Source organism: Talpa europaea (genome assembly GCF_964194135.1).
Source record: "Talpa europaea genome assembly, chromosome: 12".
In the NCBI taxonomy this organism is placed as follows: Eukaryota; Metazoa; Chordata; class Mammalia; order Eulipotyphla; family Talpidae; genus Talpa; species Talpa europaea.
Window position 1 is genome coordinate 19298843 of NC_140079.1, and position 13278 is coordinate 19312120.

Genomic DNA, 13278 nt, shown 5'->3' on the forward strand with positions numbered 1-13278 from the left:
TCTGAAAATAAAAAAAATATGAATGGGGGCCTCCCCGGTGGCGCAGCGGTTGAGCGCTGGGTTGCGAAGCTGCCCGCAGCCTCTACAGCACCGGTTCAATCCCCAGCTGCTCCCCGGCCGTCGGAGGAGGGTCCCACATGGAGCGCAGACCTCTCCTGCCGCCCGCTGCTCCCCTCAGCAGTGTACTTCGGTCCTTCTGCCTGCTCTGCTCCCCGCTCTGGCTCTGATGAATTCTCTCACCCTCCCACACTTCTGACTGTACCCAGTGCTTGTATAAATAAATAAATAAATAAATAGATAAATAAACAAACAAACAAATAAATAAATAAATCTTAAAAAAATATGAATGGGGTGCAAAAATAAATTTCATAAATATTAGCCACATGACCTATGTGTATGCATAGGCCAAAAAATATGTATGCATATTTTTTCATATATCCACACTATCCCCAAATGACTATGTCACTCCTGTACACAGCTCATTGTGGCACACATTGCTACACCTCCAGTTTTCCATGAGGACAGAGGGTAGTCAGAGCTGAGGGAGTGGAGGGTGGCCATGGACTGTTTTAGACACGTAAATCAGAGCTGCCACTTCCAGGTTTTTTTCCTGTATTCTGTTTATGTTCCATAGGCTGCTATTGTAAAAGGAGATGAAAGCCCTGGGCTCCAGCCTCATCAATATTTTTAGCTTCCTTAAGAAACTTGTTTTAGGCGCATTTTATGTTCCATACATGCTCTTAATAGACTGCCACAAAAAACGAATGTAAAGCACTGACAATATGTGTCTGGTGGCAGACACAATTTCTAATTTTATTTCTCCTCATACATGTCTCAATAACAGTTTTCATACATGTAATATACAGTTTCACACATGCCTCAAAAAGTTTAAGTCAGAACATAACTCACTTGCCTCTTTTCTAGCCTCCCTGGTGGCGTAAGGGTTGAGACTCAACCTATGAAGCTATCAGCAGCCTCTGCAGCACGAGTTCGATCCCTCGCCCGCCAGGGAGAAGCCCACATGGCGCAGCAGACCTCTCCGGACTCGCCCGCTGTTCCCCTCAGCAGTGTACTTCGGTCAATCTGCCTGTTCTGTTCCCCACTCTATCTCTGGTGAATCCTCTCTGCGCCTCTGGCCTGTACTCCAGCACTTGTATGCATAAATAAACCTTAAAAAAAAAAAAAAAGAACATATTTCACTTAAGCACAGCGGGTTACCATTTACAAAACGCCTGAGTCCTCATTTCGATCGCTCACTGTCCATGCATTTATTTAAGGAAAAATTTTAATAAAGGCTACAGCTCAAAAAAGCCCTATTTCAACCTGTGCGGTTACAATTAGAGGTAGCAAATTAACAAAGCGAGGAACAAGACGCAGGCGGATGCCCCAAAAGCACTCGGGCCCACCAGGTCATTCAAGCTCGCCAGCGGTCACACACAAATGTCCAGCGCCCAGTTCCCGGAAGCGGGCAGGTCACGTGACCAACCCTCTCTCTCACGTGATCTCGCTCCCGCAGGCGGGGGCTCTCGGCCAAGATGGCGGCCTACCTGCAGTGGCGGCGCTTCGTTTTCTTCGACAAGGAGCTGGTGAAGGAGCCTCTGGGCAACGATGGGGCCGCTCCCGGGGCCACACATGCCTCTGGACCTGCTCCTTCCAAGTTCCTTTGCCTCCCTCCTGGGATCACGGTCTGCGACTCAGGCCGAGGGAGCCTAGTCTTTGGAGATATCCTTCCTCTGGAGCATTCTCTTCCCTCCCCGGATCCTGCAGAGATCCAGCTGGGATGGAATCTGTCCATCAGAGGGGTTCGTGTTACATACCCTTTTCTTTAGAAGGGGGCCCAGTGCTCCGTCTGTGGTCTGAGGGAAGAAAGAAGGAAGTCCATCCTCTAACTTGTCAACTGAGAATCCTGGGCAAGTCCATTTTAATCTCTCTCGGCTTCAGTTGCCTCATCTGTAAACGGGTGGAATATACCAATTTGGCAAGGTTATTTTACGATCCATGAATGAATATGTAAGATGTCCTTATCTCCCCTGCCCTATATTGTGAGCAAGGAGGTAAATGAGACCAGAAGTTTACTCCTTTGTTCTTCATATTTTATTTTAGTTTTTTTTTAAGATTTATTTATTTATGCACAAAAGAGCTGGGGTACAGGCCAGAGGTGCAGGTGTGTGTGTGTGTGTGTGTGTGTGTGTGTGTGTGAGAGAGAGAGAGAGAGAGTATTCACCAGAGACACAGTGGGGAACAGAACAGGCAGACTGACTGAAATACACTGCTGGGGGAAGGAGCCGGCGAGACAGGAGAGGACTGCTGCATTATATGGGTAGCTCCCTGGCCAGCTGGGGATTGAACTGGTGCTGCAGAGGCTGCAGATGGCTTTATAGTACTGTGCTTAACCCCTTGTGCCACCATGTTGGCCCCTTGAAAACATTTTAAAGAGCTGTATGTATGTTGTTATCTGGGTTCTGGTCTAAATATAAATATCTCTCAGAAAAGAGGCTCCTTGACTGCTCTGCACATATGGAGGGCCAGATCTGGTTCTTGCCCCGCTCCCTACAGCTTACGGGCTTCCAGGCCTACAAACTACGAGTAACACACCTTTACCAACTAAAGCAGCACAATATTCTGGCATCTGTTGGTGAGGATGAAGAGGGTATCAATCCCCTGGTGAGTCCCAGAAAAGAAATAGTAAAGACCCAGAAACCTGGGACTGGTTCTTTGTTGGAAAGTGACTAGCATTCACACTTCTGAGGTGTGTCCACAGGTAAAGATTTGGAACTTAGAAAAGAGAGATGGTGGCAATCCACTTTGCACTCGAATCTTTCCTGCCATCCCAGGAACAGAGCCAACTGTGGTGTCTTGTTTGACCGTTCATGAAAATCTCAACTTTATGGCCATCGGTAAGCAGAAAGAAGGGGAAGAGCTATGATCCTCCATAGATTTCATAGATTTGTCATAGTTGCTTTGCAGCTCATCTTCATTGTTTTTGTGAGCCCACATTGTACTAGACTGAGCCTGTGGTGGTATTAATATTTGGAATGGGGAAACATTTAGATTTGTTCTTTGCAAATGAGTACCAGTCTTCATGTTAACCATTGGAGAAGTTGGGTATGAGGAAAAAGATGGTCACTTCTAATGAGTGTCTTGAATGATCTTTTCTCCCTTCTCTCCCTTTTGAACTTTTCAGCCTCAGTATCTGCTACTTTCTGCTTTCCTACAGGTTTCACAGATGGCAGTGTTACCCTGAACAAAGGTGACATCACCCGGGACAGGCATAGCAAGACCCAGATTCTACACAAAGGCAACTATCCTGTTACTGGACTGGCTTTTCGCCAAGCAGGAAAGACCACTCACTTGTTTGTTGTGACAACGGAAAATGTTCAGGTACGAATGGGACCTCCACTGTTAGGGGCAGGCAGGAAAGTCTACATAACATTGCTCACAGGGGATCTAGGTAAGGAAGTGACGAGAGTTTGGAATCTTAAATTTTTCATCCTATATCACCTTGAATCTCTTGCCCAGCTTAATTTTTTTTTTAAGATTTATTTTTTATGCATACATGAGCTGTGGTGTAAGCCAGAGGTGTGGGGGTGAGAGGATTCACCAGAGACACAGTGGGGAGCAGAACAAGCTGCTAAGGGGAGCATCTGGTGAGACAGGAGAGGTCTGCTGTGCCATGTGGGTCATCACCCTGGTCAGGGATCGAACTCGTGCTGCAGTGGCTGTTGATTGCTTCATAGTGCTGACACTTAACCCCTGCACCACCAGGAAGGCCTGAAACTTAATATTTTATTTCTTCATTTAGGACACTGGAAAGAGTTTGAATTAGAAAAAGAACTCTGGGTTTATGGTAAAAGACATTTTTTTTCTCTAACTAAAGTGACATTGGACAAGTTGCTTTACTTCTCTTGTTCCTGGTGCTCTTAATTTGTGATAGCCTAATCGCAGGAATAATCTTTGGTAAAACAGTAATAAGTTCCTGCAGTAGATAGTGGTATATAGAGAAAGAAAATGTGTTTTCTTCTTATATATTTGGTGACCATATTTCATGGGTGATGGGTAGTGGAGAAGTTAGGCAGCCAGGAAAAGTGTAGCGAGCTAAGAGGAAAAAGAGCCAGTATGGAGAAGGGAATATCTTTGGGAGGGCTTGAATGCCACCTCCACCAAGGGAGCCTGTTAACCCCTTTTTTACTTCTTGCAGTCCTATATAGTTTCTGGAAAGGACTATCCTCGTGTGGAGTTGGACACCCATGGTTGTGGTCTGCGCTGCTCAGCCCTAAGTGATCCTTCTCAGGACTTGCAGTTCATTGTGGCCGGCGATGAGTGTGTCTACTTGTACCAGCCTGATGAACGTGGGCCCTGCTTTGCCTTTGAGGGCCATAAGCTCATTGCTCACTGGTTTAGAGGCTACCTTGTCATTGTCTCCCGTGACCGGAAAGTTTCTCCCAAGTAAGGACTCCGGGGAGAAGGGAAAAGTAGGAGGCTGAATTTGTCCCCCAGAATTAACCTGATTTTAAAATCCTGATGTCTGGCTCCTGCCGATCTCCTACTTTGGTTTTATGTAGATTGCACTTGCACCTGGACTCAGTTACAGCATGTTCACTACAAGATGTGTGTTCATGCTGCAGACATTTGCTGAGCAGCCCTGGTACACTAGAATGCTCCAGGGAATTTGGGACTGGGTATTGGTTTTTTTTTACTCTCTAGTCAAAAGAAATGGGGCAGGGATGCAAGGGATTGAGCAGTAGAGAAACTGGAAAGTCCTAGGAATTGCAGTACATGATATTTCCTTGTCTGAGCCACCTGAAGGGAAGATGGGGTCTTCTGGGTGATGGAAATAATCCTGGTCAGATGTTGGTTTGTTTTCATTCACCAAGCACAGTGTCTTACATTACCAGGCATTGGATAATTATCTGTTAAATAAATAGGTGTCTGTGCTTAATTTTTTAATTTGTTTTCTGTTGATTATAGGGTTCTGAAGGGTAAGATCAGGTCTCTGTGTTCTCTTCTTACAACTGTCAGCACACTGCACCCTGTTATGGGCTGAGCTGCTGAGAGGGGCCTAGGGAATGGGCAGCACCAAGGTGGTGATGGGAAAGGAGCTGAGGCCGAGGTGGTGCAAATAATCAGTGATCTTTCTTTTTCACACAGGTCAGAGTTTACCAGCAGGGACTCACAGAGCTCCGACAAGCAGATTCTCAACATCTACGACTTGTGCAACAAGTTCATAGCCTATAGTGCTGTCTTTGAGGATGTAGTGGATGTGCTTGCTGAGTGGGGCTCCCTGTACGTGCTGACGCGGGATGGGCGGGTCCACGCACTTCAGGAGAAGGACACCCAGACCAAACTGGAGGCAAGGCCACCAGGTTCCCAGAGCTGGCCATAGGCACCCAGAAGCAGCTGTAGGAACAGGTTCCCCAAGTCACCTAGACCAGGGTGTTTACTTTCCTTTGGGGCATAGCTTTCCTCAGCTCCTTTAGGGTAGCATTACAAGGTAAATGGCCCAGGATGAGGCCTTAGATTTAGGAAATAATGGCTAGGAGCCTGAGCCCACTCAGTATCTGCTCTGTCTGCACAGATCCTTGTGTGTTGGTCTTGGGGTACCCTGTCCAGAATCTAGTAGAGGAGAACTCTGCAGCCATCTGACTTGAGTATTATGGGATCATTTTGGAAAGATGTCTTCTCAGGATGGCTTCTCTTTTTCCAGATGCTGTTTAAGAAGAACCTGTTTGAGATGGCAATTAACCTGGCCAAGAGCCAACACCTGGACAGTGATGGGCTCGCCCAGATCTTTATGCAATACGGGGACCACCTCTATAGCAAGGGCAACCATGATGGGGCTGTCCAGCAGTATATCAGGTCAGTCTGGAGACGAGGACAGAACTCTGAATGCAGGGACAGCCGCCAGATAGGCTGAGACTGGAGCTCAGGGGAGAGTGTGGATTCCACCAAGAACCATCCCATTTTCCTGCAGAAACTTTAATGCCCTGAGTGAGTGGACAAGATACTTTATTGGAAAGGTGATACTTAGGGTCAAATATTACATGACCAGTCTGCAGCTGAACTGATGAGTACCTCTGATTTTAAACTTTAGTTTGGCCTTGCTAGTATTCATTCATTTTGACATGATACCTTTTTTTAAAAAAGATTTTTAAAGTTTATTTTATTTTTGTATACAAAAACTGGGGTGTAGGCCAGAGGTGTGGGGGTTGAAAAGATTCACCAGAGACAGAGTGGGAAGCAGAACAGGAGGATTTTCTAAAATACACTGCTGTGGGGAGCAGCAGGTGAGTCAGGAGAGATCTGCTGCGCCCATGTGGATTAGCTTCCTGGCTGGGGATTGAACTCAGGCCATTGTGGTGCTAGCGCTGTGACTTAGGCCATGAAGGAGGCCCCCTTGACATGATACTTTAAAGGGAAAAGGATATTCATCTGTTAATTCCACACTTTCTTCCCTTGGCACAAAATCTTGGGATTCTCTGCCCAAATCAGGGTTTTAGATGCCCATTTAGTCACTTTTCCAGTCCCTCTAGAATTCCTGTTTTCAGTCAAGTTTAAGAACCAGTGCTCTGGAGCCTTGCTACTCATGTGGCCCATGGTCTAGTAGTGTCAACATCACCTTCATTAGAAAAGAAAAATCTCAGCTCTTACCCAGACCCGCTGATACAGAATTTGCAAATAATTCCTGTGCAGATGAAAAGTACACTTGTCCAGATGATATGTCATGCACATGTCTCCTTAGGACCATTGGAAAGTTGGAGCCATCCTATGTGATCCGCAAGTTTCTGGATGCCCAGCGCATCCACAACCTGACAGCCTACCTACAGACCTTGCATCGGCAGTCCCTGGCCAATGCTGACCATACCACACTACTGCTCAACTGCTACACCAAGCTCAAGGACAGCTCAAAGCTGGAGGAATTCATCAAGGTGCAGGGTGGTAGAGATGGGGGGACCCCTTGAGGGCCCCACTGAGCATGAGGTGGCTCCACCAGGCCTTGTCCTTCTTCAGCAGAGATGATGCAGAGAGAGGAAAGAGCTGACCTTGTTTGGGGACCAAAACCCTCTGGTCTATAGCATTCTTTTTTTTTTTTTTTAAAGATTTATTTATTTATGCATATAAGAACTGGGGTACAGGCCAGAGGTGCAGAGGAGGTGGTGAGAGGATTCAGCAGAGACAGAGCAGGGAACAGAACAGGCAGCCTGACTGAAACACTGCTTAGGGGAGCAGCGGGTGAGACAGGAGAGGTCTACTACGCTATGTGGGTAGCATCCTGGCCGGCCGGGGATCGAACTTGTGCTGCAGTGGCTGCGGATAGCTTCACAGTGCTGTTCTTAACCCCTTGCACCACCAGGGAGGCCCTGTTCTGTAGCATTCTTAGTATAGTATTCTTAGTAGTTTTATCTCCTCTCCCCCTTTCTCTTACCAGAACTTCCCGGGGTATCTAAACCCAGGGAAGTAGCATTGGGGGAGCCCTGTGTCTCCAGAGGAGTCTCTTTTATAGAAAGAGAAGACACTGGCTTTAGACAGAAACTTTCTGAGAGGCAGGAGAACAATTTTTTAAATGCGTGTACTTTATCATTACCTTATGAATCTCGCGTTAGAACCTGACACGATTCTTCTCCCTTCCCCAACTGCAACCTCTTTGCAAATGATTTTGTTTGATGTCTTCCTGGCAGACGAAGAGTGAGAGTGAAGTGCACTTCGATGTTGAGACCGCCATCAAGGTCCTCCGGCAGGCTGGCTACTACTCCCATGCCCTCTATTTGGCTGAGAACCATGCACACCATGAGTGGTACTTGAAGATCCAACTAGAAGACATCAAGGTAGGTGAGCCTTTTGACTTAAGCGCTGTTCTTTTTCTAGCATATCCTGGAAATGAAAGTTCTTCCTGGTGAGTGAGGGAGGAGAATGTACATTACGCTGCCCCTCACCTCTTACAGAATTATCAGGAAGCCCTTCGGTACATTGGCAAACTGCCTTTTGAGCAGGCAGAGAGCAACATGAAGCGCTATGGCAAGATCCTCATGCACCATATACCAGAGCAGACCACCCAGTTGCTAAAGGGACTTTGTACTGATTATCGGCCCAGCCTGGAAAGCCGAGGCGATAGGGAGGCCCCAGGTGGCAGGGTGAGTGCAACCTCAGGGAGAATGGTCTTTGGACAGCAGAGATCATCTTGGGGCCTTATGGGTATGAAGCCCACTCACTTGGGCCTCCTCTTTCCAACCTTGCCCTCCTAGGCTAACTCAGAGGAATTCATTCCCATCTTTGCCAACAACCCGCGTGAGTTGAAAGCCTTCCTAGAGCACATGAGTGAGGTCCAGCCTGACTCACCTCAGGGCATCTATGACACGCTCCTTGAGCTGCGATTGCAGAACTGGGCCCATGAAAAGGATCCACAGGTGAGACCGGGCAAAAGCTGTGGGAGGTGCTGGAGGACAGACAGTTCTTTCATCATTTGTGTTTGCCTCTAGCTTGGGCAATAAATGGTCATCAGTGAAGAGGAAATTGAACTGAGGGGAGGAGATTGTTGACTTGCCTTGTTCCAAGAGATTTGGTGGTTTTTCCCCAATGTACAGCAGCTCCATCTTCTTTCCCTAGGTCAAAGAGAAGCTTCATGCAGAGGCCATCTCCCTGCTAAAGAGTGGTCGCTTTTGTGATGTCTTTGACAAGGCTCTGGTCCTCTGCCAGATGCATGACTTCCAGGATGGGGTCCTTTACCTATATGAGCAGGGGAAGCTGTAAGTTTCAGGAAATTTCAGGGAAGGGGGAGGAGCCATGTGATCTTCCAGGGACAGCCACTGAGGTGCCCCTTGCCCTGGCTCAGGTTTCAGCAGATCATGCACTACCACATGCAGCACGAGCAGTACCGACAGGTGATCGCTGTGTGTGAGCGCCATGGGGAGCAGGAACCTTCCCTGTGGGAACAGGCACTCAGCTACTTTGCCCGCAAGGAGGAGGACTGTAAAGAGTATGTGGCCGCTGTGCTCAAGCATATCGAGAACAAGAACCTCATGCCACCCCTTCTAGGTACTTGGGAGGATAGAGTGGGTGGGTGGCAGGCTGCTAACAATCTGGGGTTCTGGAGCAGGGGTCGTTCAACTCAATTCAAAGGGTGCTGCTTGGTTCACCGTCTCGTTTCCTCCTGGACCCTAATTGCAGTGGTGCAGACCCTGGCCCACAACTCCACAGCCACCCTGTCGGTCATCAGGGATTACCTGGTCCAAAAACTGCAGAAACAGAGCCAACAGATTGCTCAGGATGAGCTCCGGGTGCGGCGGTACCGAGAGGAGACCACTCGCATCCGCCAGGAGATCCAGGAGCTCAAGGAGAGGTACTTGCCCTTTGGATATGTGGAGGGGCCTAGGGGCAAGTCTCCATCTTCACAGGGTGTCATTGAATACTTCTATGGACAGATGATTGTATGGAGTATGTTTGAGCATTTCAATTTTTTTTTAAGATTTATTTATGTATACAAAAACTGGGGTACAGGCCAGAGGTGCGGGGAAGGGTGTGTGTGAGAGGATTCACCAGAGGCAGAGTGGAAAACAGAACAGGCAGCCTGACTGAAACACACTGCTGAGGGGAGCAGCGGGCATGGCAGGAGAGGTCTGCTGCACCCTGTGGGTAGCTCCCTGGCCAGCCGGGGCAAAGACTGTGAATTGCTTCATAGTGCTGTGCTTATTAACCCCTTGTGCCACCAGGGAGGCCCTGAGCATTTCATTCTTGAAGATAACTTTTATTTTTTTGTACTTGTATTTTTTAATCAAGGCATAATTGCATGTCACATCATACTAGTTTCAGGTGTACAACATAATTGATCAATTGAAAATCTATTTTAATTTTTTTTTAATAGAGGCATGTTTTATTTATTTATTCATTTATTTGTTTGTTTGTTTTTGTTTATACATGCACTGGGTACAGTCAGAAGTACGGGAGGGTGAGAGAATTCACCAGAGCCAGAGCGGGGAGCAGAGCAGGCAGAAGGACCGAAGCACACTGCTGAGGGGAGCAGCGGGCGGCAGGAGAGGTCTGCGCGCCATGTGGGACCCTCCTCCGGTGGCCGGGGAGCAGCCGGGGATCGAACCGGGGCCGCAGAGGCCGCGGGCAGCTTCGCAACCCAGTGTTCAACCGCTGCGCCACCAGGGAGGCCCTTGAAAATCTATTTTAACAGGAATTTTAAAGACTGATTTATTGTCCAAAGATGATTATTGGGCTTACTGTGGCAAGAGTTCAATCCCAGCCAGGGAGATGACCCACATGGCACAGCAGATCTCTCCTGTCTCGCCCACTGCTAGCAGTGTATTTCAGTAGATCTGCCTGTTCTGTTCCCCACTCTGTCTCTGGTGAATCCTCTCACATACACACACCCTGCACCTCTGGCCTATACCCCAATTCTTCTTCTTCTTCTTTTTTTTAAAGATTTATTTATTAAATAAATCTTTTTTTAAAAAAAAGATTTATTTATTGGGGGGCCTCCCCGGTGGCGCAGCGGTTGAGCGCTGGGTTGCGAAGCTGCCCGAAGCACTGCAGCACCAGTTCGATCTCCGGCCACTGGGCAAGGGTCCCACATGGCGCGCAGACCTCTTCTGCCACCTCCTGCTCCCCTCAGCAGTGTACTTTATCGGTCTGCCTGGTCTGCCTGTTCTGCCCTCCGCTCTGACTCTGGTGAATTCTCTCACCCTCCCACGCTTCTGACTGTACCCAGTGCTTATATAAACAAATAAATAATTCTTTAAAAAAAAAAAAAGATTTATTTATTGGGCCTCCCCTGGTGGCGCAGCGGTTGAGAGCTGGGCTGCGAAGCTGCCCGCAGCCTCTGCAGCACCGGTTTGATCCCCGGCCACAGGGCAAGGGTCCCACATGGCGCATAGACCTCTCCTGCTGCCCGCTGCTCCCCTCAGCAGTGTATTCCGTCACTCTGCCTGTACTACTCCCCGCTCTGGCTCTGATGAATGCTCTCACCCTCCCGCGTTTCTGACTGTACCCAGTGCTTATATAAATAAATCTTTAAAAAAAAAAAAAAGATTTATTTATTTATGCATACAAGAACTGGGGTATAGGCCAGAGGTGCGGGGGTTGAGAGGATTCACCAGAGACAGAGTGGGGAACAGAACAGGCAGACTGACTGAGGGGAGCAGTGGGCAAGACAGGAGAGGTCTGCTGCTCCATGTAGGTAGCTCCCTGCCTACCCCCCGGGGATCAAACTCATGCTGCAGAGCCTATGGATAGCTTCACAGTGATGTGTTTAATCCCTTGCACCACCAGGGAGGCCCCTCCCAGTTCTTCTATGCATAAATAAATAAGAAATAAAGTGGATGCCTAACTCTAGGTTATAGCTTTAAAAAAAAGAAAAGATGAGGGCCTCCCTGGTGGTGCAGCGGTTGAGCACTGGGTTGTGAAGCTGCCCGCAGCCTCTGCAGCACTAGTTCCATCCCCGGCCACCGGGTGAGGGTCCCACATGGCCCGCAGACCTCACACATAGCCTGCCACCCGGTGCTTCCCTCAGCAGTGTATTTCGTCAGTCTGTCTGTTCTGCTCTCTGCTCTGGCTCTGGTGAATTCTCTCACCCTCCCATGGTTCTGACTGTACCCAGTGCTTGTGTAAATAAATAAATAAATCTTATAAATAAATAAATAAATACTTTTTCTAAAAAAAAAAAATTAAAAAAAAAAAGATGATTATTGGGCTTCAGAGGATTTTATCTTGTAGCAGCTACTTTTCTTTCTGTATATGCCTGTATTTTGCCTTGTTGCACACATACTCTAGGTGGTGCTTAGAAGCCATTCTGAAGTAAAAATTGTAGAAAATACAGAAAGTGGACAATTGAAACATATGTATAGTAGCCATTAACCCCCACTCTTGTCTTACCTACCTTTAACATTGTAAAATACTTCTTAGAAAACAATTAATTTCTTTATTCCATATTCCATATTTACTGAGCATTGTTTTTATTGACACAAACAATAAGCTCTGCTTTCATGGAGTTTACATGGTAGGAGTGGTGACAGACAAGTAAAGGCATTAAGTAGGCAAGAGATAACAGTGTGTTAGATGATGATATGTTGAAGGGGAGTAGGGTGATATACGCGTGTGGGTGTATGTGTTAAATGTCTATAGTTGCTAGGAAGAGCCTCACTAAAAAGGTCACATGTGAGTAAATACCTGAAAGACTATTGACAATTATGACAATTGAGAGAGAGAGAGAGAAAAAAAAACACCCCTCTGGGTTAGCTGGATTTGCTAAGAGCATGCTTTCTCTAGGCATGCTCCCCTTCATCCCCATGTCACCCCCTTCCTATAGGAGGAAGGGCAGACCCTTGTAATCCATTAATAGGGATATTTTCTCACTGATTGCAGCTGCCTTGTCTTTCCACTTGGCTTTGGCCCTGCCCTCACTGTTGCCCTCTCCTTTCTGGCCTCCTTTGCTTATAGTCCGAAAATCTTCCAGAAGACCAAGTGCAGCATCTGTAACAGTGCCTTGGAGTTGCCTTCGGTCCACTTTCTCTGCGGCCACTCCTTCCACCAGCACTGCTTTGAAAGTTACTCAGAAAGTGATGCCGACTGCCCCACCTGCCTCCCTGAAAACCGGAAGGTCATGGATATGATCCGAGCCCAGGAACAGAAACGGGATCTCCATGATCAGTTCCAGCACCAGGTGGGCATGACTAGGGCAGAAGACCCCTCACAGAGTCACAAGAGCTTCGGAGGGCTTGTTTCTCATCCCCTCCTCCTTTGGGAAATAAGCATCTCTGTTCTGACTCTTAACTTCTATTTCCCTGCAGCTCAAGTGCTCCAATGACAGCTTCTCTGTGATTGCTGACTACTTTGGCCGAGGTGTTTTCAACAAATTGACTCTGCTGACCGACCCTCCCACAGCCAGACTAACTGCAAGCCTGGAGACTGGGCTGCAGAGGGACCTGCTCATGCACTCCAGGAGAGGCACTTAAGCAACTGTGGGGAGGGGTGTGATGGTGGAGGCACAGGAGGAAGGCATGGGGACAAAGGCAGGGCTGCTGCACTGGAATCAAGCATAGATGCCCAGGACTCCACTCTCATCTGATGCCATAGTCTGCAGGACTACAGGGGATTTTTTTTTTTTCCCCCTACCTTCTCCTTTGGCCAGCCTGCCATTCCTCCAGTTGACTTTTTGAGCAGTGTAGATCATTCCAGACCAGTGGGGGAGGGCACCTCAGCAACCTCTGGGTATGGACAATAGCTGCTTTATTCTCTATCCAAGAGCACCAGGCTGTGCTTGGGTCCTTGCTCCCAGATTCT

General features: G+C 47.8%; 1 protein-coding gene across 1 annotated transcript; it reads left to right on the top strand.

The window, feature by feature from the left end:
• Positions 1-1535: 1535 nt before the first annotated feature.
• Positions 1536-12950, top strand: VPS11 (VPS11 core subunit of CORVET and HOPS complexes; the record flags this gene model as incomplete). The annotated part of the gene is given in 17 exon segments (XM_084251259.1): positions 1536-1757; positions 1760-1801; positions 2557-2664; positions 2762-2897; positions 3218-3381; positions 4199-4446; positions 5149-5350; positions 5705-5856; positions 6740-6926; positions 7677-7823; positions 7941-8129; positions 8241-8402; positions 8602-8741; positions 8828-9030; positions 9163-9334; positions 12436-12658; positions 12786-12950. Coding segments are annotated over 17 exon segments (2862 nt in total).
• Between the last annotated feature and the right edge of the window lie 328 nt (positions 12951-13278).